The 27,420-nt window shown below is 39.4% G+C and overlaps 2 protein-coding genes and 2 long non-coding RNA genes across 7 annotated transcripts in view; 1 reads left to right on the plus strand and 3 right to left on the minus strand.

Moving 5' to 3' along the window:
- The window catches only part of zdhhc14 (zinc finger DHHC-type palmitoyltransferase 14), a 41,864-nt gene extending 29,913 nt beyond the window's left edge, over positions 1–11,951 (minus strand). For 2 of the 4 annotated variants that reach the window (XM_024270652.2, XM_024270624.2), the window contains exons 1-2: positions 11,373–11,951; positions 10,605–10,887 (exon numbers count right to left, since the gene is read on the minus strand). In XM_024270652.2, the coding sequence (XP_024126420.1) occupies positions 10,605–10,840 (236 nt within the window). In that variant the 5' untranslated portion in view covers positions 10,841–10,887; positions 11,373–11,951. The other 2 variants (XM_024270633.1, XM_024270642.2) reach the window with 2 other exon arrangements.
- Positions 1,501–8,108, plus strand: LOC112145433. Its single transcript, XR_002919073.2, has 3 exons — positions 1,501–1,844; positions 3,883–4,029; positions 7,911–8,108. It is a non-coding gene; the product is annotated as an uncharacterized LOC112145433 (long non-coding RNA).
- A 925-nt stretch (positions 11,952–12,876) lies between the features above and the next one.
- LOC118597980 lies at positions 12,877–14,893 on the minus strand. The gene is made up of 2 exons (XR_004947013.1): positions 14,176–14,893; positions 12,877–13,430 (listed from the first exon to the last, which is right to left on the minus strand). It is a non-coding gene; the product is annotated as an uncharacterized LOC118597980 (long non-coding RNA).
- A 3,080-nt stretch (positions 14,894–17,973) lies between these two features.
- Positions 17,974–27,420, minus strand: part of arid1b (AT rich interactive domain 1B (SWI1-like)) — a gene marked incomplete in the record, with an annotated part of 225,344 nt that continues 215,897 nt past the window's right edge. Inside the window, 7 exon segments of the mRNA XM_024269837.2 lie at positions 17,974–20,972; positions 21,062–21,192; positions 21,802–22,513; positions 24,105–24,180; positions 24,276–24,395; positions 24,476–24,608; positions 26,208–26,377. Of these exon segments, the coding sequence (XP_024125605.1) occupies positions 19,215–20,972; positions 21,062–21,192; positions 21,802–22,513; positions 24,105–24,180; positions 24,276–24,395; positions 24,476–24,608; positions 26,208–26,377 (3,100 nt within the window).

The raw sequence follows: 27,420 nt of genomic DNA on the forward strand, positions 1-27,420 counted from the left end.
TGCATGGGTGAATGGGACTGCAAAGAACTTTGGGCCTTAAAGATAAATAGAAAACAAAATATACAAAAAAAGTTTACAAGCCGTTGTGTTACAACTTATACGCAAGGATTATTAAAGTCCCACTCCAAATATTTTTTTTAATGTTAAAATTGTCCACAATGGTCTTTCAAAAATGATTATGCTTTTGTAATTTTTAAGGGCATATTTTCTGCAGAGCGGCAGAACCTTATCAGAAATTTTCATCTGGATAGTGGCGTTGAACATAGCTCAGTAATTTCCCATCAGCCCTTTGTTTACAACCTTTCCTGTTAGCTTATAGCATCTATAGCTAACATTAGCCAAACCTTTTTTTTATTGGAGTGAGTCCTTACAGTGTTTGGTAGCTCTATAAAACCTCAACACTCAGTCATCTAATGATCCAACACTAAACAAAGTCTGGTCTGGTTTCTAAGGGACCTTCATTTACTATAGTACCACTTTGGTATTAATACAAAGTAGAGGTTTACCTTAGTGCTAGATAAAGTCTGGTCTGGTTTCTAAGGGACCTTCATTTACTATAGTACAATTTTGGTATTAATACAAAGTAAGGGTTTACCTTAGTGCTGGGCGATATGGAAAAAAATGTATACAATGGTATAGATTATTTTACCGCAGTAACAATATATATCACAATATACCACAATAAGGTATATTTTCATTTTTCTGGAAAAAAAAGACAAAAATTTAATTACTTCTCTATTTTTTCAGGTAGCATGTAACTTAAGTTACAAAGAGTGCTGCCACAAACAATTATTTTAATAGTCGACTAATCACCGATTATTTCTTCCAACTAGTTGAATAATCGGGTCATAAGCAAACTGGATGTAAAGCTCACATCTTAACTATCATTACTTTTAAACAAACTAAAAACAACATATATAGCATTACCTGCGATAATGCTAGTGTGAATACTGTAAGCTGAATGTGGCCGCTAAAGATGCTAGTGCTGATAGCTGAGGATGCAGAAATTGAAAGCTAAAAACACTAAAGTCAATAGCTGAAATCGCTGAAGCTGATAGCCAGCTAAACTATTAGCTAAATACTAAATTAGCCTAAACAAAACAAAAAAAATATATACTAATTAGCCAAAATTGCTAGCATGTAGCTGAAGTATTAACTAAACTCAAAAATAGCTTAAAAAACCTTAATAAGTGCCAAAATAGTCCAAAAAGCTAACATTGTTCCATTTTAACTTTCAACTTTACTACACTCTGACTCCATATAATATAAAATAACGTTCAGCAATAAAAAATATACAAATAGAAACTATACAAGCATAATGGCATGATAGACACTTTTCTATCGCCCACATGATATGTATCATCATATCACACAGCAATGGTTTACCCTTTGCAATTTTGGATGGTTTCAAGGAATGGTATGCAATAATATTAGTTGTACTTTTGGATCTTTGAAATCGAAGTTGGTTTGAAACATTGACTTTAAGAGGAAACTTTACCTCACTGCTGTTTAACAGACTGAGAATAGCATTCCTGAGGTTTAAATCTAAAGCTAAAGTCTCAGAATCCAAACCCCTTTGCTTTTATTTTAAGGAAGGAATGGGTGAGGAGGGGGCACCACAACTCAGAAGAAGTCTGTTAGGCAACTCCCAATGAAAGGATGCAGTAGAGTTGGTATGTTTGTGGATTCTGCCTTGTTGCAGGAAAAGACAAATGACAGGAGGCAGCAACAACAGCGATTACTCGTGCTCTTCTCCTAACTGAAGGAGACAGTGACAGAGGAGGTGAAGCTGAGAGCGGGGAGGCTCACTCGTCAGGGAAAACAGACAGGCGTCGAACATAGAGGTAACTGCATCTTCAATTGAGCATTAACGGATAGATACATACATCTTCTACAGGTAAAGAACTGTATATGTGAGAAGAAAATGCTATAAAAAAATAACCTTAATTACTCAACATTAGGCAGAAAACTTAAAAAAAAAAGTTGCAATTTTGGTTTCAATTGCCTCAAATTAAATTGTACATTTACTAAAAGTGTAAAGGCTGTGTTGTCATGGATACAAACAGTATCCAGTGTCAGACATGGTACATTTCAAAAGGGAATGTGGTTACCATGGAAACAGCCACAAGTGAGCTAAAGCCGCCAAAGAATACAAAAAATAAAAATAGTCGTTTAAATGGTTAGTGCCTCTCCAGCATTTATAAAGAACACAAATGTCTGAGTTCAATAGATGAGAACAAAATAAAAAAAAATATCAAAAAGATCCCAAAATCCTGAACAGACGGGATGACAACATGTAAAAGTTGATGGTTCAAATGTGTTTGATGTCCGCCAAAGGCCAACTTCATTTATCAGAAGCAATCCAGAAACTTTTTAAAAATATCTTTTATTCTCACATAGACAGCTACAACTGTGCATCTTTGTTGGAGTGACCTATTTTTTTCACTAATGGTTTCTCTGCTGCTCATTATTTTTTCTTCTGCCATACAAAGTTTTATTGTGTAATAGTAACACTATGATCGTACTCAACAGGTTGGCAGCTATATGTTTGATTAAGTTACATCCTAACATTTGGCTTTGGGACCTTTTATCTTGACATCTGATTACTTATCAGGCCTAAACTTTGAAGAAAGTTTCTCTTCTATATCTTTCACTATGCTTGAATTTCTTGTGATTACAATTATTGACAGTATAAATCTCATCTTAGCTAAAAGAAAGGAATTTTGTCAATAAAAAAGCTTTAGCAAGTGGTCACTTTGATGTGAATTTAGTTTTGGACCACACCTCAGAGAGATCTTTTTACTTTTCTATTAGAGTTAATGAAGCTCTGACAAGTTTTATGACTTGTGGATTTTCAAACACCCACAGAAAAACAAAAAGCACAGATTATTTTCCTTTTGTCTAATCCAGAAAATCTTAAAAAAAACCCAAACTAATTGTCTTGAAAGGAGGCAGTTTCTCCATACTGCAAACCACACCTGCGGAAGGTGTGCCGAATAAAGAATGTTGTGCAATAGTTTTGCCCAATAATTTTCCAAAAGTTGAATGGGTGTTTTTACAGATGTCATAGTGTGTTTGCTGAAGGCTCTTTAGAATTCTTTTGTTCCGGGGAAGAGGAGTCATCCAGTTTCTGAGGAATTCAGAAAAGGGTTTTTTTCATTCTCATTTTACATCAATGTTTTCTTTCTTTTCAAAAGGAGAGGATGATCACTTTCAATGGGCAGCACTTCAGGGTACTTTACATTGTTTTTAATAATGTACTCCATCAAACCTGTATATAAAAATGGTTTAAAATGGTAAAGCCCCTGACCTTCAAAGATTAATTGGTTACTACCTGACAGTAGAGAACAACTCCACAAAAGATCATATGATCTCACAGCTGATCCAAAGCCCATCAATCAACAATAATCAATGTATTTGCCATCTTAGATCTAAATGCATGTGCTTATACCGAGTGTATTCAGTGGCTTAAATTTTGCTCAAAAGTTGTTCCGACCTTTTTACCATTCCACATTAAGTGTAATAAATTATAGGTGTGGTCATAACATATTTTTCGACCTTAAAGCACAACAGATTATATGGTGCAAAAGCAACAAATGCAGAAAGAAATGTTGTTCAAAAGGTGCATCGGATTACAGCACGCATTAAGCAATCAAAACGTGATAACTAAAAACCCAGAATGTCTAAAAGGTCCAAGAGGCAGGTGAATGGTCAAAGGGGTTTATGGGAAATTTTGGTAGCGAACTGTGTTATTTAGATTTGCCTTTTATCTGCGATAAACACATTTTGGAGACTGCAAAACGACAACTATGTCCAACTTTATTGACAATAACAACAAATAGAATAACAAAGAACTCTATTTTTCCCTTTATTTTGTTGAAGCATACTATCCATCACCCCGCCAGGCGCCAGACTACAGTACCCACAATGCTCTAACAATCCATCAAGCAGTGCAGCTTCATATGACAGTCGCAGAAAAACATTTTGAAAGATTTTTGAGCGCCATGTACCACAGAGAATCTGTTCCAGGTCAGTAAACACAACCACTACTCATATATAAATTGCATCGGATTACGAGGCACATTGTTACTGGATGTAAAAAAATAGGGCTTTTGCCAATTTTATATAACTTTGAATCACATATTGTTTTCATTGAAAACATAAGTTAAAAAGACTCAAATTGTTAATTAAATTAATGAATGAATAATAAACTTTTCTACTTAAAGCTGAAAGTTTATCAGTTTCTATCAATCCAGTTGATCAAACTAAATCCCACCAAGGTTTTGGAGCTCGGTAATCATTGTAAAAGATGTGGGTTTGATATTGAGCCGATATGATCGTTCATTCCTTCTTTGCAGATGTCTTGTTTTGCACAGATAGCAAAAGCTCTGTCAGGACACCATCAACCTCTGCAGAGCAGACAGAAAAATCTTTATAGTTGCAGATGTCGATATGGACCGTTGTTTAACCACAGTTAGAAGATTATAATGCTGTCACTAGCATTAAAAAAAAAATCTGTGGTAATACACAAGTTAAAACACAAGAAAACAATCCATCTGACAAGCCTGTTTTTATATAATACTAATTTTAGTTAACTAAGCGACAAGATAGCCGATTCAGTTTAAATAGACACCTGAAGTACGTATTGAGGATATATTATGTATAAGTAGCTTCAAGTTATTTCTGAGAATTTTTTCAATCTTTCTGTGACACTGCAATAATTTCACACACCAATTAAAATTACCAAGAACACACAAGTCTGTTTGAAGAAACTGCTCATAACTTTCTCTGTCATTGTTGTTCAAACAGCCAGACTACTGGTTTGGAGCGACCTACACTGACCTGAAATAAAAACACTTTCTATCCAACAACAAAGCACGGCTTCCAGGAGGCAAAAACAAATACTGCTTTAGAAGTTTCTTAAGAAGTATTAACTAGCATAGCCAAATATGAAACATGTACGTCTACAGTTTAACCCCCTAATAACTGAAATCTCTTAAATGAACCTCAATCATATGTGCTGCCATATTTTGATGGATATGGATTTGAATTCTACATTTGCTTTAAATCTGCATATGCAAAAATCTGCATAAAAATAAATAAAAATGACAAAGGTTGACATACTATGTAATCAATTGACAGTCATATTTTTTAATTAGGGCTGTGAGGGTTGACGCATTAACGCACGTGATTAAGAAATCATAATTGACGCGTTAATATTTATTAGCCAGTTATGGGGGGGTAACGAGACACAGCAGTCTGCTATTAGAAATCCATTGAGGAAACCGACCATTATTTTATTTTGGCATGGGGTCCGATATTTATTTTCCTCGATAACAAGCACCGCTGTTGTCTAAAAATTGCGGAAATTTTCATTCAAAAACATGTTAATTGGTTTGTTGACAAATTTTATTCTTGTTGTTTTTATAAAATTACACCTAAAACATTCAGACTATGTTGTAAAAACAGTTTGTTAAACATTTTTGGGGTTTCCACAGCAAAATGATCTAATGTTTCCAGATGGAATTTTCTGTTCTTGCATAATTTTAGGTCTAGCGTTTGAATACAACATGGAAAAATGACAAAATAAAGGAAGTGTCACATAGAAGAGGTTGTGCTAATTAAAGTTATACAAAATAAACAAGTAGGTAGTCTTTAAAGTTCAAAGTACAGAGGTAAATTCAAAAGTAGACAAAAACAGAGTTTTAGGGCCTAGGTTAAAGTTCCATTAGTTGTCACGCGTGTGAAATTTGTTCTACGTATTTGAACCCCTCCCCTGGGAGAGCGGTGAGATGCAGACACAGCAGCACTCGGGAACCATTTGGTGGTTTAATCCCCCAATCCAACCCCTTATTGCATGTCAAGCGGGGAGGCACTGGGTCCCATTGTTAGAGTCTTTGGCCAGGATTTGAACTCACGGAATTGTGATTATCTGCAGACAATAAGTGGCTGGCAAATATTGTAACTAAACAAAAAAATTAATTGCGATTAACATTTTCCAGATTTGTGATTAATTTGTTAATTTTTTAAAATTGATTCCTGGCCCTACTTTTAAGTAATTATTTTATTTACAACAAAGTACGCTTCAGTAATTTTCCCCTGCCTGCACAACATCCCAAAGCAAATAGGAATTGGCAGAAAATGTACTCCACAACTCAAGGAAGTAGTAACTTTAGCACATTTAGCTGTGCACGGAAAACAATTCTTGGGATCTGCACTCATGTGCAAGAGTCACTTTGTTTTTACAAGTAATAAAACATCAGTTTTGGTCCTTCTAATTAAAAAATTGTGGATAGAATAATTAGTGCACGACTGTTTTCCCCCCTTTACTCAAAATACTTCAAATGCCAGAGTGTTTTGCAATCTACTGACACAAAAAACTGTCCTTCTGATCATTTGATCCAACATCTGCCTCAGTGCGCCGTTATGAGGCTTAAGGGAGGGAAAGCAACATGTGCAACAACAACTACATTGGGAGTCTGAGGGGAACAAAATAACAAACAAGGCAACGTCTGCCGGTCACTTTAGGGCTTTTTTTTGCACACAGCTGTAAGTCTCAAATGCACAAAATTTTAACAAGCAACAGAAACACAAAGTTGTGATGTTCATGAAATCCACGCACAAAGTTGTAGACAGCAATACTAAAATATTATTCAAAAAACAAATTAAACCTTGACAAACTAATACAGGCTGCACTCTAGTTCACTGACAACCACTGACTGATGCTTGGATAATACAACAAATCGAAACACATTACAGTTAATGACAACAGAAGCCAAAGTGCAGGTCTGCTGACTATCGTCCTGTCTGATAAATGTCTCCTTTCAGCTGATTGGAGAAGGGTGTGTGTGTGTGTGAGGGGGTGAGGGACACAGATGAAAGTCAGGAGGACTCAACCACCCCGGGGGCACGGACAGTGAAGCAGGACAGACAATGTTTATCTGAGAAGAGGCTTTGTGGTTGAGTGGTGTTCCTGAAAAATGTCTCCCCCCACCTTGTAGTCACAACAAACAGAAGACACAGAGCAGACAGAACCCAGCTTCAATAACTGATCAGTGCAGGAAGTCAATCTTTTCAAGGGAGGTGGAGAGGTATCCCCAGGAAGCATCTGGCATCCTTTATGGGGGTGTTAAAAGAAACTTCAAGGCTCAAATAGGTGCTCTAAAAAAGTAACCCCTGTAATTTATATCAACAAGTTCAAATTAAAGGGTGTGTGAGCCTTCAGGGGCCTCATTTCAGCGGGCTGTCCTCTGGTCACGGACTATGCCTGCTTCTCTGCTAAGGTGACAATGCAATGACAGATGAAGTGGTCCAGAGGTCGAGGCTGATAAATGTGGAGCAAAGGCTTGATGCACAGAGAATAATCAGAACCAAATGGGAGCGAGGCCCAAGCAAAGCTCTGTCTAACATAAGCAATAGAGCTAAAAATCTAAAAGCCTTAGTCACACATTGGGGGGTTGACCCGTGTGGGTTTGTCCAGGTCAGTAGAGGGTCATAAAGAGGAGTGGCCACATCCTGAAGAGAGTGCAGGTGTGTCTAGGAGTTCCTTTGAGGCTCATACAGTCACCTTAAGGGATTTTGTGTATGATAAGTGTATCTTGAAATATTTGTAAGGCTAATGTAAAATGCACGCACTTGTGACATATGGGTAATGCTGTTACACGTCTCCTTTATGCCACCAGTCGTTTTTGTCATTAGGAAGGTAGAAGTACTGGTCCCTTATTGACTGCGCAGAAATGCTGCACAGGGTAGCAAGTACCTGTAGGATGTCGACACAAACTACACTCTGTTTAATTTCCTGATTTTTAACAGTCAGGTTGCATGCAAAGAGTAAGGGTTGAAAAATTTTTTTAGAAAGATTTGTACCACATGTCTCTGTCTGACCTACTTTACTCTTTTGTGTTGTACAGGGTTTTGCTACGACCTGTCGTTCACAACATGCCCGAAGAAAAAATGTGCAAGAACACGTTCTTTGTACTCCACAGGTTCATCGAGTGGTCTATGACTATGACACTTCCTGCGTACAGACTTGCCCATTTTTCACCTGCAGACAGCTTGTATCCACCTGTACAGGCAGTTGTGACTTGTAGGGAAAAATCAATTTGGCAATATATTGGGATATTTCATTTGGCGATACTTTTAGCAATTTAAATGCTGACAAGAAGATATTTAATTCATTATTTATAAGCGTCCTTCAGCATCTTACTTTTGTTTCCACTTAAACTCTGACCACTAGTTGGCAGCAAAGAACATAGGGCCTCTTTGAGCAGCTCTAAATCGTGACCAAAACAACAACATCAAGATCTCGTGAGAACCAGCTTGTGCTAAATGTTCAGTTAGCCTTGTGGTTTTTGTTGTTATGAGACATGTACTTCTTACTTGTTACTAGGAGACAGACGTATTAATATTTAGGTAGAGTTTTTTTCAAAGTCATACTCTTAAAAAAATAAAAGTGAAAAACTGTTCTGGTACAGTCTTGGGATATATCGCAATATGTGAGATACATATCGTATCGCTAGGTTCTTTCCAGTACACACCCCTAGTTGTGACTAGAGCTGCATTAACCCTGAACCCGATTGTCACAGCATGGGGCTCTAGTTTCAATGTTAAGTCAATGTACAGATGCAATCTGAGGTTCTACGGCGTTATTTCGCCATTGGGCGTCAATCAGGCAGTAGCGTAATTTGAGCACTGCACCACAATTTGGGCATTGCTGTGTGTCCAGAGTAAAAGAATCTAAACTTTAGTGAGGACAGCATGTCACGTTAACCTATCAGGGTCTCTGCTTTGGGCATGATCAGCGGGTGGAGTCTAAATCCAAAAGGGGAAGAATCTGATCGTTTGTCACAAACTTTACAATATTTTTTCTATTTGCATCAAGACAATAATATGCCTATTTTTATTTTTTCCTTTCTTGAACAAATGCGAGACAGCAAGTCATCAAACTGGGTCACTGAGAGATGGAAGCACCTGTGAATATGGCTGTTTTTTAAATTATTTTTGCTTAATTAAAGCAGACAATGGAAAAGAAAAAATATGGTATATTGAGTAGAAGGCTCAAGAATTTAACCATCAACCTTTCCAAGAACACACACGTTGAAAGCTTTTTTGTCAATTGGATTCCAAACAACTCCAAAAGACCTTACCCCTCAATCTGAATTATAAATATTTACTATAATACACTCTTATTACAGATTCGTATGTTCCTTCTAAATAAAACACTAATAATGTAAGAAAAGCATAGACAATATTGGTATTTATTGTTAAAAAATCTGTATATAACAGAAAATATGTAAAGATCAGGAAATCTATAGCCATCCTCATCCATGTTTTGTCCACAAACCTTTCTTCAGATGTGAGAAATTTGACTCTGATAAAGATTTGTTGTTCTGACAACAGATCCGCTGACAGGACGGAACTTTAGTGGTACGAATGCAGGTTATTGAGGTGCAACGTGACACAGGGGATAATGGTCAAAGTGATATATAATGCATGATTGCTTTAAACTCCTGTGATGGAAACAGTCCGAACAACATCCACAAGCTGCATTCTGCTGACCAGGCTCAGATTAACGACACCCAGGATTAAGTAGAGATAAACGCCCTGGGTGTATTAAAACAGGTCCAGGTGAAAGGAGTGAGTATAACTGTAATTACTGCAGAAAACAATTGGAGAAAAAAAGTGCTTTTTTGGAGATAAATGTTGGAGCAGATAGTTGATGCTGATGCTCTCAATGGACAGCAGCTTGTCGTCATTAAGTCCCAATCCGATCATCTTTAAAAGCATTCCCAGTGGTCTTTTAGTTATGATTTTGCCTTTTTTATGCAATTTTTTTTCAAATGTTGTTTTCTAGAACATAGTTTCTTCGAAGTGGCAGTAGTTCGCTAGAAAGTCACCTCTGAATTGTGGCACAAAGTGAGCCTGCCTTAATTTCCCAACATCAATCTGTTTGTACCCTCTCCTGCTAGCTTACAGCCCCTCACAACCACAACCTAACAAGCGGTGCAACAAAATGACCAAGACATACACGGATCTAGTCATCTACAAGTGGATGTATTGTGATGGAGCTTGTGGCCCAACTAGCATATTTTCTACATCACAAGTACAATTTTTTCAAACCAAATTTTTCTTTTCTACTCCCCATTCACAATGATTTGAATAAAAAATAGAAACACAATTTTAAGCTTAATTTTCTTGATATATATCCTTCATGATGTGAAAAATATCACAAGAGCACGTTAAAAACACAATTTTCATCAGAGTAGGTCTTTAAAATGTGTCTTTCACATATACAAATCGTGTAAGGACATGTAAAGCAAAGAAAAAAAAAAAAGATAAATATATGTATGGCTTGGAAGCCTATACCTACAAGAATCCACTGAATCACTTCCTCGCCTGAGCTAAAACCCACAACTCCTAGCTTCAAAAAATTATCTATTTATCAACCAGTTTGCATCAAAAATGTTCCAGATAAAGCCATGCCAGGGACAAAAATAATCCGAATTTCTCTGAGTCCAGAAGATAGATGCTGGAATCCACCACCTCAACAGCAAATGTGGAAAAAAAAAGAAGAAGAAATCAAACATGTTTTCAATCACACTTACTCAAAGGTGAAGAACAGTCCACAGGTCACAAGTATGAGAACAAGGGTGAGGTAGAAAACCCCAGTCTGCTTTGCCATCATAATCCTCCCATCACAGTAAAACTTATTCCGACCAGGAAAGGTCTCCCACTTTCTCTTCTTTTGAGTCTTTTTCTTGTAAGGAGTCTCCATTGGTGTGGAGCTGCGAGTGCTGATCTGGCTGTACTCGCACTCTCTGGTGGACTCCCCGAGATGCATCAATGTCCGATTAATAATCCCAATAAAATCCACGAGCAGGTGAGTTTCTGTGGAGGAAACAGATGAAGTTTAGCTAAAGAAGAGAAACTTTCGAAAGTGCTACTTCCTGGTACTAACAACAAATAAACTAAAGAAAAGTTTTATCGACTTGCTTTTTCGTCGAAAAATCACAAAAACAACAAGTACAGGATATCTTAAAATAGCAAACGTCAAAAGTTAAATGTCAAATGTTATAACTTGATGTTAGCAAACAACCTGGCTAGCACGAGCGAACGTCTGTCGCTAACATGCTAGCACGGCTAGCAAGTTGACAAGATAAACGTAAGTTAATATAGCAAAACTTGTGAATTTAAGCGTTAGCTTGTTGTTCACTAACAATTTAACTCACAAATTTTACAAACACCATTTTTTCCCCTTCAAACTCTCCCAGAGAGAATGGTTCTCGACGGTACTGTCAACCACGTACGACCGGGAGCAAGGCGTCACATCCCGGCTGCGTTTGTCTGCTCTGCCCGCTGAAGCGCTGCCTTACCGAGGGAAAGTAACGCGGGGTGTTGTCACGTAGCTGCCCTTTCGTTATCCTGGTTTGTTACGAACCAACACCATTTTCAACCATTCGAGGATAAACCCCCGACTTTGAAATTGTTTCGTTGGTAGGGAGGAACTTCATTTAGGGGAGAAAAAAAGAGAGGGAAAGGGGGAATCCGCACAAAAAAGCACACGTCGGCGAGCTCTCAGCAGAGATCCAGCATCCCGAGTGGCCGTCGATCAGAAAGACGTTTCTTTGCGCACCGCGAGAGCCAAGCGGGACCTCAATCCTCCGCGTGCCATCCTCCGCGTGCCTCTCTTATCCGCCACGAATCGTGAGAAAAAAAGTTGCAATGTAAAAAGAAAAAAAAAAGAAAATAAAAGAAACGTCTTGGCAGGCAGGCCACTCGACAGCACCCCTTGTCCACACACAACACTGCCTCCTCACAAACAACAAACACCGGAGCGAAACGGAGCCTCCGCCGGCTCCGCCCCCTTCCAGAGCGGTTGGAGCTGAAGTCATGAGGCGCAGAGCCGATCCAGGGGCTCCCACACCGCCGGGGACCCACGACCATCCGCGGAGGGGGCGAGATTCCTCTCCAGGGGCGCGTCTACGGGGGGAAATGGGGTGTAGCATACTCATCTTAAAATTAGCATTTTTACTTTATTTTATACTTTAATTATTTAATATTATAAATAATGATCAAATATAAATTAATTATTTCCTTATTTATTTAACCAATGCATATATAGAAAAAAGGTAATGTTTACAACCATTATTGTTCTTCAAATTTTCACCTAATACACTCTTGGATTTGCCATTTCCAGAAAGTTTCGCATTAAACATATGCACAATAAAGGCAGCTTGGGGTTTGCTCAAGCAGCTCTGTGGGGAGGGATGGATTATACTGTAAACTCCAATTTTTTTGGGACAAAAGGTTCCCGGATCCACCTGTAAAGTCATTTGAAGAATTTCTTTTTACTTTTTTTTTTAACTCCATACATGAACAGGAGTGCAATTTTTTCACAGATAATTAGATGTTTTGACAAAATAATGTGTGATTTCTGTGGTTGAAACACATGGATATGTTCTTCAGATTATCTTCTTATCCTGCTCTTTATTCAGAATAAGGTTTGTATGTAAATGCATTCATTCTTCCTTGAAATGAAGCTGCAAAAGTGAAAGGAGCTGTTTGTCATACTTGCAAAATTGGAAAATTGCAGTGAAGCAAAAATAAATTGCTTCAAAGGCCTGAACATTATATACAGTGCTGTCAAGTTTCTATTGTCATATACATAATATTGAGGGTTTGTCAGGTGAAAAAGATGTCACAAAACTATAATATGGAAAACTAACATAAAATATGCATTTTGCTATCAGTAGTGAAACAAATTAGTCAATAATCATAATAATAATTTAAAAATGTACTCAAGAAGGGTCCCTGTGGCATCATTTTCTTGTGTTTGAAGTTTTGTGCGTTGATTTTAAAGAGAATCTATCAGTGTTGTTTTTTTTTTTTACAGTATCAATTAGTCTGATGTCATCCATTGAATATGTTACCATCAATAATAAACCAGACTTCCTTTACTTAGTGTAAATTATTGATATTCATACAGCATGACAATAAATTATTTGTAAAGCTTGGTTGATTAGATTGGGTCCAAACTATTTACAATGTTTACATATTTGAATTTCAAGCACTTGGTTACCCAAATGACAGAAATAAATAGAATTTTTTTTCTGACAGTAAACCATTATTCTTTATTTTTGAGTAAAGAATTTAAAAGCCTAATCAGAGTTCTCAATAATACAAATACAAACAGTTTTTAATCAGTGCAGTCTCACTGTTTGGGCCTATAGTGGATTGTATATGACTAAACAGAAAGACACTTGCAGTAATGAGTCAAAACGTCCGTCTTTAGGACTGTGGGAAACAGCCTCAATCTTGAAAGAAAAGTCTATGGTTCCTATGATGAAGAGAAAGCAGGATTTATGTTGCACCATTGCTTCCATCCATCCATCCTTTTGGGGTCATGGGGTTGCTGGAGCCTATCCGAGCCACTGTTGGGTGAAGGCGACCAGTTACAGGAATTGACGAAAACCAAAAAAATACAGATTTATTTTCACTTTTAGTTGTGTATAACATTTTTTGGCATGTTTATATTATAAAAATGACACCCTAAGCTAGTATTTATAATAAATGTATGTGAAAAGAATAAAAACAAATTTATAATTCATTAATGAGACTACCCTTTTACAATACATACCGCCCTCACTGTCCTACTTTACTGTGTCTCCCAGAACAGAAGTTCCAACAAGAACAATTGTCATGGAGTCAGCATAATTCTAGGAAAATGTCAATATCTGAAGAAAGACATAACAAACATTTGCTGACGATAAAATGTACAGTAAATACAGGTGTTGTCTACGACAGTGCTGTTTTGCTACAGTAAGGTCATCAAGATGAAGACTTTAACCCCACCTCCTGCTCTCGATGCTTCAGATTGTCACCTTGTAAACTGTCTTCAGCTTGAAACTGTCATGAAATTGATCTCAAACGTTCCAGATTTTTTTTAACGAAACAAAAATGGGATATTTCTGCTGCTTTTGCCAATAAATGTTGCTTTTTGTCTCATGTGAGCAGTAATCTGTCTGTGAACTGTATGATAAATGGTAAGTGGCATCAAGGATTGCAAAAATGTAACCCTGAAATACTTTAAAATTTGATTTTTTTTAAACAAGTTTACATAAAATACATTTATATTTTAAAGACATATTTGCAGACAATTTAAAACTGACATTCCACCTTTAGAAGGGTTGAACCTGGTTGGTCCTCGGAGGAAAAACTGCCCAGGAAAACGGGATGCTGTTTGTTACAGCAACCACATGGGGACATTCTCCAGTGTTTCCATGTGCTTGTCCCAAGCCTGGAAAAATGCAGACAGTTAAGTCCAGAGGGGCCTCTCCCATTTCTGCAGGAGTAATTCACAGTGGTGACGATCAACTAGAGAGGCCAAAAAGAAGAAACAAACATTTCACAGATTTTCTTAGGAAATAAATCATAATTTTGTGTCAAAGAGTTTTTAAAAATGGCAAAAATTGCAGAAATCCAGGGGCGGAGCTAAGGGGGGGCTTTGCCCCACACGTGCCCCCCTAAAATTTTTGAGTCAAAAATTAGTTTGATTTTTGACAAAGATTAAGAAATCATCAATACAAGCTTCTTTAAGCATAAAAGCAACATTTTTTACGACCTTAAAACAAAATTAATAAAAAACTGTTCAAAATTTTTGATTATTTTTGATTCTTTTATAACAGCCGTCCACTCTCCCCCTACATAGCTCTAATTCCGCCCTGGGCAAATCATTTTTTGATATCAACTCAAAATAAGTACATTTGCACTGATTCTATTGTCCTAAAGTCATTTAGTGTAACTATTTACCAAAATAAAAGCATCACCAGATCAAAAATGAGTCAAATAATTTTTTAAGTCTGTTATTTACAAGTTGTGTTTTGTATTCTGAACAAAAAGTTAGCAGGCTTTTTTAGTTTAAATCTCATCATTTACACAGGATCATAATTGTAAAATTGTTTGATCATTCAAGATGGAGACGAGATTGTTTATGACAAATCATGCTGACACTAGATCACGCCGCTCACGCTCACCAAAGACTATTTTTTACAAATGATGTGACTTTGAGTCCAGATGATGACCACATCGTCGGCCCACAGTTTTACCGTCAACTGACCTCATCTCTAAACCTACACCAGCCTACTGTACACCCCGTTTGTATTGTTCTCATGTCATGCAGGCGGTTCAGCTGATTCACTCCCACAGTCAGGCAGTGATTCACATGAAGGGCTCTGGTTTGTTTATCCCTTTCCAAATGAGCAGCCAAGAAGGTAAACATGTGTTTGTTTACGTGTTTTATGGAACCTGACAGTTGATGGATGAGAGTTGGATTTGGTGTTGAAAGCCTGGAAATTCAGGCGAACAACACTTCTCAAGCAAGGGTGGAGGAACGGTGGTTCACAAAACCAAAGGACGGCGGCGTGGATCTCCTCTTGCTAAACAGGAAATGGTGCAAAAAAACGCCCATCTAATGACTACAGCTCTTTTTTTTAATTTTGTAATTCACACGACTGCTGCCACACACAAAGGTCACCACAGCCTCTTTTGTTTTCAACCAACCCTCCCTCACCTTCCCACATTAGTGGCGAGCGGCAGCCCAGCAGGGTTTCCAAGGCCGGCGCTAGCCAATGACAGGCCTGTCTTTGTCGCAGCCGCCACATCCGTCCTGTCAGAGCAGGATGAATCAGCTTTCAGAAGCACAGTGCGTGGGAGGTTTTCTCTCCTGCCGTCGGCCACCTACGTGAAACTCATCCTCTAGATCGCCTGAAACGGACAGAATCTCTTTCTGCCTTGAAAATGGCAAGAATCCTTCCTGAATGCAGGTGCAACAGAAACACCAAACGAACATCGGTCATTACCTGTATACAAAAATCTATACAAAAATCATCAAAGTTTGAGCCACTTCTCTGTGCATCTCTGCCACAGCCATCAGACGCCTGTTCTTGAAACCTCTCAAATGCTATTATTAAATCTTAAAATAGAGCTAGATATGGCGCCCACATTTCCCCAGGCAAACGGAGAGGAAGACATTATTTCAAAAAACAGGAAGTGGTAGAATACAAAGAATAACATCCAACAAAACTCATCGAACGGAGTGCGAGTGAAGATAAGTCTTTGGCTGTTAGGGTCGATGACGTCTTTGGATGAACTCGGAGCATAGATGTATGAACCCCAGATGTTGGTTTGACCGTCTCAAAGCATCGTTCCAGGTGGAGAAGCGTCTAGAATGTGCAGAGAGAGAAAACTATTGATGAATTTAAAGGTGAAATATGATTGGGTGAGAATAAAATATCTAGTTATTGGTTTCAAGTGAAGGCCTAATAGGTGATAGTATGTTGAGTGAGTTAAAGCTGCGTTCACCCTGAATGCGATTCGTGCCGTACAGGTATCCAAGTTTTAATGCTAAGTCAATGTACATATGGGTTCTACAGTGCAATGGTCCGGAGTTCAGAAACCTGAACTTTGGTGACTCAGATTTGGGCATGTGACGTGTTCAGTGACTCAATCAGAGAGTGGAGAACAGATCGACCTGACCGTTCTCGTCCTGAACTTTCATCCGTTCATTCATTTTCTTAACCCACTATATCACTTTTGGGGCAACGGGGATGCCAGAGCTCATCCCGGCAACTGTTGTCAGGGGAAGTTGTTACCGGCCCACGGAAGTACTCCGTCATACATCAGGGGCGCCAAGCTTATGAACCCATTTTTGTACATGTGCTGAATTTGTTTCACGTCTAAAGAGCGATATCCAACATGAATGATGAATAATAATAATGTACTGTTGATTGATTGCGTCACACTTAAGACTATTTAAAAACATAAAAATAGGGACCAAAACTTTAATGACAGCTCATAATTATTCTGTATGTAATTTAGAGGGATTTAAATATGAACAATTCTCAGAAATTCTGCAAAAGGATAAAAGAAAAAAAAATCAATATTTTCTACTGATTACTGTTTAAAAAAATCTTATTTTGGATTATTGCATCAGAAAATCAGTGGTAAAACAGAAAATGTAGCCAGAGAAACACATGCAAGAATGCAATATATATATATATATATTATATATATATTTTAAAATAAAACAATTTGATTGAGCAGTATATTTCAAAAAAATTATTCTCACAATAGCAGGGTTTTGTTTTTCCATGTTTATCAAATTGTCTTTGAATCAAATAAAAAAGAAGCAACATTTAAGCTCAGCTTTGTTCTCGATTAAGTCTCCATGACTTTTAGAACATTCATTTGTGTTTGCTGCCACATTTGGAAGGAACATTCATTTGTAGGAGGAGCACCAGATATGAATTTATGAGATATAAAAAGATATTAGAACTTCTCTGCCAAAGTTACACGGCTTCTGTTGGAATGGATAAAGAAAACTCATTATAATCACATCCTGGGGAGTCTTCTCTTGAACGTTGGTCCAAGGTCAAAGAGGTTTGACAACCCCCGTCCACCTTAGCATTCAGATTCTTGGAGCGCCAACCCCTTTACCAGGACTCACGGTCACAGGCTCCTCCTCTCAGGTGCTGCCCATCAGGCAAAAACTCAAAGACAGAGTCACCAGCTACAGGAAATGCAGCAGAAAAAAAGTTGGTAAATTGATGACAGGCTACACTTGTTGCTGCAATGTCACAGTGACATTTCAGAACCTTACAAAAGCTGTGATATGGAATAGAAAGAAATATTTTAAAGCCCTGCAGGATCCACTATTTTTTACATATTTAACATGCTCAATTTTAAACTCTATTTATGATTTCCATAAAAAGAAAAATAAACAGGAATAATTTTTAAATTGGGACTGAAAAGAGTCCACTTGTCTAAAAGCAACAAATGTACGATTGTATTTTACTCTTTTTAAAACTCAAACAGCAAAACAGTTTGAAATGAGTCAACATGCTAAGGAACTACAGTTTGATAAAATTGAATCTCTGATAAAACCACCTTTCACAAGTACATAAAGGAGAGCCAAAGTAAGCAGTTGATGTTTGTTTTATTGGCCCAAGATTGTCTGGACATAATGCAACGTCTCCAGTGCTTAACAATGTTCATCGTACATTTATTTTTGACATGTGCAGCACAGAGTATAAATGTGTATATGCACTAAAAGACACAGAGTCATACGAAAAAAAGGCAAATTTTACAATAAGCTCTGAGGACATTTTTCACGTATTTCTTTTAGAACCGTAAGCAGATTCCAAAAAAGATGCCCATTGACATGAATGGAGAACAGTAACAAACAGAAGTATTTTTCAGTTTTCTTATCCTCTCACCCTGGCACTTCCACACTTGATTACCAAAGCGATTGTTTTCTCAGCTATAATACACTCCATACAGGGGTTTGTACAGTGAAACATCAGGTACATATGTCATTTTTCAAATATTTAACAAAATATGTATTGTAACCATACCAAATTTTACCAACAATAAAAGCATTTGTCATAATAGTCAGAAAGTTCCACATCTCGCTATGCTCAGAAAGAATCGTGTGCGACTATTGCACAAGGGTTTATGTACACATTGATGAAAAAATACAGACGTAACACAACAGACACACAAAGTTCATCTGTGTGAGTCTTTGAGGCTAGAACTGACAACCACTTCAATTTTTTTTCCTGGTCTGTTGTTGATTGGCTAATGCAATGTCGCCCCCTCCTGTTGTGAAGCAAGCACTGCAGGTGTTCGAAAACCTTTTTTTAATTAATATTTTTTTTATTTTCATGGTCCTATTGCACAGTTTATCTTCCAGCGATGGAGACATCTAAATCTTCAGTGTCCTTCCCTACCTCACAGCGGTTGGCAACAAAAAAAAGGTCAAACGACTGTACAGAGTCACATTTTTAATAAATACTCTCTATTGACAAAATGTCAATGAGCATAGTGGCATTTATAGTAAATCAAGGAACAAAAAAAAGGAGAAAAAAAATGGTTCAGCACCCACATCTGTTGGCAGCTTTGGCTGAAAATCAAAAACATCAAACACCAGCAAGTAATAAAGATTTATATTAAAATGAGCTTTCAAATCCCAAACCGTTTTTTTGTTTTTATTTTTACAATGACACTAAAACTTTATAGACATTTCTGCTTAGCTGGATATTTATTTAAAAAACAAACAAACAACAAAAGAAACGGTCATTTTCTGATAAATAAAAATAGAAAACACAGATATCTCGTTGGCCTCAGTGTTCGTGGATTGAGTCCCGCCTCACTTCCTGTCATAATTTTCCCAAATGGAACAGAACTTGGCAAATAATGGCGACCACTCCCGTGTTGAGCACTGAGGAGATGGAGATGTCTAACAATCTGTTTTCGTACAATACAAACTCTGTCTTGTTCTCCTCCACTTTGGCCATCGCCAGCAGGCCCTTCGCTGCTCGACACATCATGTTTACGCTTGGCGGGTCCATAGGGGGGTGTCCCATGTGCAGCAAGCTGTGAGGGTTCTGCTGGTACTGCGCCATGCTGACGCCGTCCTCTAGGAAGGCTACCAAGTTCCCCACACTGCCTTTCTGCATGGCGATGGCCCGTGCCGCCGTGGGGTCCCCCTGTGCCAGGTGGGAGAGGACAGCTACCGCCATCTCCCTGTACACCTGCGCCTTTCTCTGGCTCACGTAGCGAACCAGGACGGCGAAGAGTTTCTCCTGTCTGCTGAAAGGGGGCGTGGCCAGTAAGAGGTCCACGTTGCCGTCCTGGATGCTCAGCTTGCAGAGGCACTCCAGCACCAGCCTCTGAGGGGTGAGCTGAGAGTGCGGCGCTGCCGAGGGGAAGGGGTCCTGGGCTTCAGACGATGGACAAACCATCCAGTGGAGGAGACCATCCAGCACTGGGAGGCAAATGGTGTCCGGGTATGTGGAGAGGTCCAGTTGGCCCGCGATGTTGGCGAGTGTCACCATGGCGTTCTCCCTCAGCAGGCTGAGACAGTCCCACCACCACTCCTCTTTGCTGCTTGCCAGCCCCTGCTCCTGGTGCCCCTCCTTCTGGTAGCTAGGAGCTGACCTGTTCCGCTCGGGGTGCAGATGGTGCAGGAGAAGCAGCTTGCCGAGGAGGAGAACCAGAGCGGGGTGGCGGGACATGTCCGAGTCATTGCCAGGGATGAAGGACAGACTTCTGAGCACGTTGGAGATGCACAGGCACCGCTTGGACAAGGAGTCCTGCCAGGAGGAGATGGTGCAAAGAGGAGATTCGTCCAGACAGTGGGGCTCGTCCTCCAGCAGGGTGATGCCGTCGTCCGCGCCGTCTGGGTGTACCCTGAAGGGGTAGGATGGTAGGGAGCGGGCGGGGTGCGCGTATGAGAGCGCGTCAACCCTGGCGCATAAAACATCGTCGATTGTGGCAGTGATGTGTTTGCGCGGTGGCTCATCCTTCAGCGCGTCGCTCTGTCTGAAGTCGCTCCTTTTCCTGTCGTCTGCGCAGATCGGCGGGTCACTCCGAGGCTCAAAGTGCAGCTGAATGTGTTTGGTGGAGTCACCTCCACCCGCCTGCCAGTGCAGCAGCCCACTGCTGAACTCTGTGACATAACCCAAGTGCTTGGTCATGTCTTCAAGCAGGTCCTCATTGGGCACAATCCTGATGGGGAATTTATCGTACTTGCTGGCTTGTTTGACTTTTGATTCTAAGTCTGCTGGACGCTGCTCCGCCTTTTTACTCTCCTTCCCCTTTTCATTTTCCCTTTCTTCTCTGTCTTCCTCGTCTTTTTTCACGCTGGAGTTTGGCTCTTTTCTTTGCACGTCAGACGATTGTGCAGGTGCAGCCTCTGGGTTTGTGCTTCCTGTTTGCGCCCCATCAGCCGGCGGGGACGCTTCGGTCTCCGGCAAGGAAGTAGAGTTCGTTTCCTGCTCCTTCCCTTGAATAAGATCAGCGTCCAAGAGGTGCTTGTGAGCCACGGTCCCCACCTCGAACTCCTCCAAGATGCCGAAAATCTCAATCAGGCATCGGCGGAAGTACTCCACGACGAGCTCAAGGAATCCGGGCAGCTGGTCGAGCAAAGAAGGAACAAAAATGCATCAATTTAGACGCAGAAACACCCGCACTTTGCGGGTTCTTTGTTTTTATTTTGTTTTACCTGGGAGAGGTTGAAGGAGGCCACCGTGCTGTCGTCAAACAACAGGATGTTGATGGTATCTAAAGCCCATGTGGTCTCTGCCAGCAGGCCAGACTTTAGAGACATCATCACGCGCCACGCTTCTGGTGTTCCTGGAGTTTAAAGAATTGGTATTTGGAAGAAAAAGAAGGGTTAGCTATATTTATTTTAGGGTTAATGTTAATAAAAACCCCATTTGTTCATTTTTTATCTATTTTGAATAAAAAAACCTGTGACACTAGTCATATGGTGGTCATTCTCTACTGGACAATCTACTCGTCTACAAGATGATCTAGTTGTCTACTACACATCGTCTATGGCAATATCTAGTCTACTACACATCTACTAGACATCTAGCGGACATCCTCGACTACACAATCTGATCGTCTACAAGACAATTTAGTTGTCTACTAGACGATCTAGTCATCCACTAGACGTCGTCATAGACGATATCTTGTCAACTAGACATCTATTAGACATCATTTATGATGATGTCTAGTCTACTGGACATCTAATAGACATCTAGTAGACATCCTATAGTAGAAGATCTAGTCATCTACTAGAGGATGCACAGGGAGATGCAGGTTTGAGTGATCACTTCCTTTGACAAGTCTATATGGATGTGCATACATGCATGTTTCCGGCTTCCACATTCAAAACTCTTGTATTCACGCGTCGCTATGGAAATATTTAAGACCGTGCTTAGGCTCCATTTTTCTTACCGGTGTCCTTAGAGGTGAGCTTCCGTCTGGGTCTTAGAACTGGCATAGTGGCTTCAGTTGACCCTGGTGGGTAATTGAGGTCCCTTCTCAGGTTGGGAGGAAAATGACCCATGGGGCCAGTGCTCTGTGGGCCCATCATCCCAGGTTTTTTCATGGGAGACATAAAGGATGCTTTGCTTGGGGACATGTCCATGGAGCGCTGGAAGGCCCCCGGGCTGGGAGCTCTAGGCAGATGGTTGGCCATGGACGAGGAGTTGGAGTACGATAGTGGCTGGCGTGACGGTAGATGCGGCATTCCCCCGGCGGATGGCATGTAGGCAGACTGACGGTGCCACTGGTCCGGGCCCGCTCGACCGTCCATGTCCTCTCTGCAGATGGAGCTGTACGGCGCCATCTGAGACGGTGGCCTGTTGGGGTACGGATAGCCGAGGTCTGTCCTAGAAGTCCACATGTTGGGCCCGTCGGTGGTGTGATTGGGGGTGGGGCCCCCGCCCATAATAGTGTGCTGGCTCTGGCCCGACGAGACCATACGGTCTCTGTGGTAATAGGGGAACTGCCCCTGGAGGGGTCTGTGCTCAGGTCCAGAGTATCCACCCCCATAGTGGTTGTACACGTCCGGCTGCTGGCTGCCATACTGCATGCCGTACACATCGCTCTCGTGCCTCTTTGCTGGGGGGCCGTACATTCCATCAATTGGTCGTTTGTAACCCTGCTGGAAACCGAAACATCATCTGGTTAAAAATATTCTCCAAGAATTTCTCCATATAAGTATGCACAGATTTTTTTCTATATTTTTTAAAGCTGTAAAATTGAAAATCATATGTAATTCCTCCTGGTGGTTATAGAATGTTGCCAGTGTTTATCAGTGTGTGAGTGTGTCTGTGCATGGGTGAATGGGACCGTGGCTGTATTGCGTTATGGATAGTAATGTGCTAAAGAGGTATAGACAATTTACCAGATATTCATTATTTGTTCTGCTTTTCTCACAAACATTGTTCTGGAACTATAGTTTTCTTAGATATTTTTCACACGTGTGTCATTGTGGTCTAAATGTTGAACATTAAAGACGTCTCAAAGGGTTTTCTTTGATGTTAACTGAGCATCAGGAGCCGCAGGGGTGAAGACAATCACAAAAAACACAGATTATAATCAACAATTTATGGCCAAAAGACTAAAATATATCAAAACATAAAATATTTAATTAAGAATTTAAAACTCCTTCAAAATAAGAGCATATATTTTTTCTCCTATTGAGGAAAAGTCGCTAACTAGAGACAAACTTTTAGTGTCGAGTGGACATTTTTTTTAACTTTTTTTGTTTATTTAAGATTATTTACCTCATTGAACAACAGCTACAAAAATAAAAATAAATAAATAAATAAATAACCTGCATTAGTGTAAGAAAATTCTTAAACATCTATGATTTTCCTTTTTTACATTTGATTCCCTGATGAGGGCAGAACTGTGGCATAGATGATCAAGGATGTTTTTTTTTTTTTTTTTTTTTTGAGAAAATTTCCATTTTGTTAAAAAACGTTACTCAGTACTTAAAATGTTTTACCTGATACACAGGATAGCAGTTGAATAGCTATTTTATAAATGCAAGTTTTCTTCTGTGTAAATACAGATGTAAGGAAACCAAATTCTTTTTTTCTTAAAAAATGTGAAATTAGTGTTTGTCTTTAGTCCAACCTGCAGCGTAAGAAGAACCACTGTAAACTAGTAGAACTCCATCTTATTTTGTAAGACAGATCTTGTTTTTGCAGTTTATAAAAGTGCCTAATAATATTAACTGTTTTTATGGTCATTTGGAGCTCCTAGACAGACAAAAGGCCATAAAAGCAATTGGGGGCTTGTCCGGGATATGAACCTAGGACCTTTCGCAGCTGTGACAACCATAAAAACAGATGACAAAAATGCATTTTTTTGTCATTTTCTGCTGCAAAATTTCCCATTTTACACTTTTAGAATGGATTAGTTTGAAGCTTCAACTTCAGGCCTTGAGGGCCACTGTGTCTGCATGATTTCCTAAAATATCCAAGCGCTACTCATGACTGATTACCTGGTTCAGGTGTGTCCAGGCAATTAGAACATGCTGGAGCAGAGTGTGTTGGAAATCATGCAGGAATGTGGCTTTTAAAGGCCTGGAGTTCCCGTCCCTGCTCTAAATCATTCATCCTTGTATAAATTTGTCCTCCACGTGTGTCAATTTAGATTGTGAAGAGACAGTTGGGTTGCTAAAACTATGAATGAGACAGTCTAAGTAAGAACAAGCAGAGGTGACCGGGATTTTTTTTTTGCACCTGTTGCTGTGAATACATCCCAGATGGATGCATTCCATATGGCATGCTGGGATACTGCTGCCCGTAGCTGTCGTGTCTGCAAAATACAAAAAGAGAAAATGCTGTAAGAAGGTATTACCTATTAGAAAATACCCTAAAAGAGAGAAAGGGTCCATGTTTGAGAGGACTAACCTCTGCTGGGAAGGGTATCTGCTGGGGGAGTACATGCTGCCTTCACTGTTCGCAGGTCCCAGGTTGTTCTGACCCCCGGGTGGGCCCATACTTCCCTCCATCCCCATCAAGTGATCTGGTCTGGGTACAAAATGGGACAGATTCCATCAGCACGTTCACCATAAACAGACAGAACTCTATCAGCGCCTGTGTTTTCGTACCTCCTGTCATAGCCAGGTCCGTATGGATACTGTGACCTCTGGCTCATGCTCAGGGCTGAGGGAGAGCGGCCGTACATGTCCTGCATCCCACCACTGGGCATCTGGCTTGGTAAATAGGGATCAACTCCTGCCACTGGAGAACAAAAAAAAGAAAACCTAAATGAACATTTCCAGTAGTGGATAGTAAAGTTTATTGACTTTATGAATTAGATTGGGAACTTTTTGTTAAAATTGTACAGTAAAGTAGACTCCATACTTTTATATAGTTACTTTAATTTTGAAACAATAGTTCTCCTAGCTTCTAGCTCAAGTGGACTGTTTCTGTCAGAATGAATTTCTTCGCTGGAGACATTTTTTACCATGGATGCCAAAAATGTGTGTTGGTTTTTGCAGATAATTGCATGAAAAAGGTCAACATTGATCAGAATAAAGATTCCTCCAAAGAAGTCTTCATAATAAAGTTGAGCAGTGATGATTAAATATCAACATTGGCACATCGGCAGCATAAATTATTCTAGAAAAATTCAATATAACGAATAAAAAAACTTTTAAAAGTAGAAGGAACCTAATGCTCCATTTTTTTTAATTGCAAAAAGTCAACATTATTTGTTTATATTTTTTTCTACAGTGAAAGTTCTGTTTTTGTTGTCCAATAAATAAATAAATGAACTAATACAAACAAACGAACAAATAAAATAAAATAAATACATAAATAAATATCAATAAACAAACAAATAAATAAATACACAAATATGTTTAAACAGACACATAAAAAAATACATAACACAAACAAATACAAATAAATATAACACACAAGGAAATAAATAAATTAATAAAAATAAGTAAACAAATAGAAATCTTTATGCAAATGATTCCTTTTTTTCTGAAAATACCATAATTTGCAAAATAATTTAACAGATTTCCTCTGTTTTATTTCAATCTCTTAAATGTAATTTTCAAAAATCTATTACGAGAAATTTTCTGTTTTATATTTAAAAAATCACTCTATGAAATGTTCTTTTTTTTACAATCTACCTGTCACCAAAGTACTTCTTTGTACTTATACTAATAATTGAAAGAAATTATTTTACTTGAGAAAATTGTTGTGATACTCTACCTGCCTTTGATAAAAACAAAGTGGATTGATTTAAAACACAAATAAATATGTCACTTCGCAGCCGCGTTCTCCCACATAACCAGCAGGTGGCAGCATTCCCTCAGGTTTGTTTTATTGCTGCTCTCCCTGATTAGAGCCATTGTTCTGAAGTGTTGATATGCAGCTGCCGTCCTCCTCTATTATTCATTCCGACTCCATTCTCGTCAGCCTTCAAACGGGCCGCCGTTCTTTTCTAAAGCTGCTGTTTGTTCAGAGAGCCGGACCACATGACTCGGGCCAAACAGGTGCGTCTCAGCGGGAGAGGAGGATATGAAAGACGGAAAACAAGGTGGAATAAAAGGACGAGTGAAGCAGAGATGAGACAAAGCTCCAAGATCACACCGAGCCTTGTGTTGTCAGTGGAAAGATGTGTGGCGGAACCAACAAATTTGATCTTCTTTCATAGTTCTGGCGGTGAAGCTGACACGTTTCTGTCCTGATGTGAGACCACATGCTCGCTTGCTTACTTTGGGAATCGCAGCTCAGCTTGACACAGAAGTTTATGAGTATATTTTGTAGAAATGTAATGTAAATGAAATGAAATGAAATAATAAAGGTAATAAAAAAAAGACTCACTCTTCCTCATGCCCACGAACGGATCCTTAGTGTCGTACTGCATCCTCATCATCATGTCAGGCATGCTGAGGCCCTGCTGGTAGGGTCCTGAGTGAGGTAGTGCAGCAGGGCGCTTCTGGAAGGCAGGGTCGCTGACCTCTGAGAAGGGATCCTGGACGCTCACCATGTTCCTGGACCAGAAAAAGACGATATATCACTAAAAAACATGACTTTTTATAACTTTTTGCTTTATTATTATACATTTAATGTTGAATCTATATGGTTTGATAGACTATTAACAGTGCTATCTGCCATTTTAAAGGCAAAAATACTTAAACTTCCAGTCCGATCATCTTTTAGTCTATTGTATAAACGTTTCCAATGGTCTTTTAGTTAGGATTTTTTAGACAAAATCCCAAAATTTGAGTCGATTTACAGAAGATAGTTTCTGCAGGATTTCATCAGAAATTCACCTCTGGCTCGTGGAGTAACTCCGCCCCCACTTCCCCTCACTCATGCCATTTTAGACGAGGAAAACAAAGATCCACATCGTCTACTACAAATGGATGCATCGGAATGGAGCAGAGCAGAAAGCTCGTGACCCAAATACAATCTTTTTCCAACTGGATTCTTTCCGTCTGCTTCTGATTCATGGCGATTTGAATAAAGAAATACCCAGAAATGCAACTTTTAAGCTTCATGTCACCACAAGTGCACATTAAAAACACCAAAAACTGTACTATTTATGATAGAGAAGGGTTGATACAGAACAAAGTGCCAAAAAACAAACAAACATGCAAACGTCTCGTCAGCGTTGGCTTGTGAGCACCGTAGCGGTTAAGAAAGACTCATTAGGCATGTTTATTACAGCGTCGCATTTTATCACAACCAAAGCAAACAAAGCAGCCCGACTCTTGTGCTAAGCTCTGCAAACACAGCTGCTGTGGTTTATTACTGAAATGAGCAGAGAGGGAGGGATAGGGGTGGGGGGCGATTAATAAAAAAAAAAAAAGAAATCCCACATTTCTGAAAATTCACCGACATGCTGCGATTCTCCCAAAACAAAGGTCTTTTGATGAAACTCTGCTGTTTGTTTGTTTTGTTTCTGCACACCTTCAGAGGCGTAAACAAAGGCCTCGCCTCCTCCTCGCCGCACTGACAAACGAGGTAAAAACGTGACGGTTGGCGCCAATACCGACAGAGGAGTTCCTGTGTGTGGGGGTGTTACCTGTTG

This window comes from Oryzias melastigma, linkage group LG22, assembly GCF_002922805.2.
Source record: "Oryzias melastigma strain HK-1 linkage group LG22, ASM292280v2, whole genome shotgun sequence".
In the NCBI taxonomy this organism is placed as follows: Eukaryota; Metazoa; Chordata; class Actinopteri; order Beloniformes; family Adrianichthyidae; genus Oryzias; species Oryzias melastigma.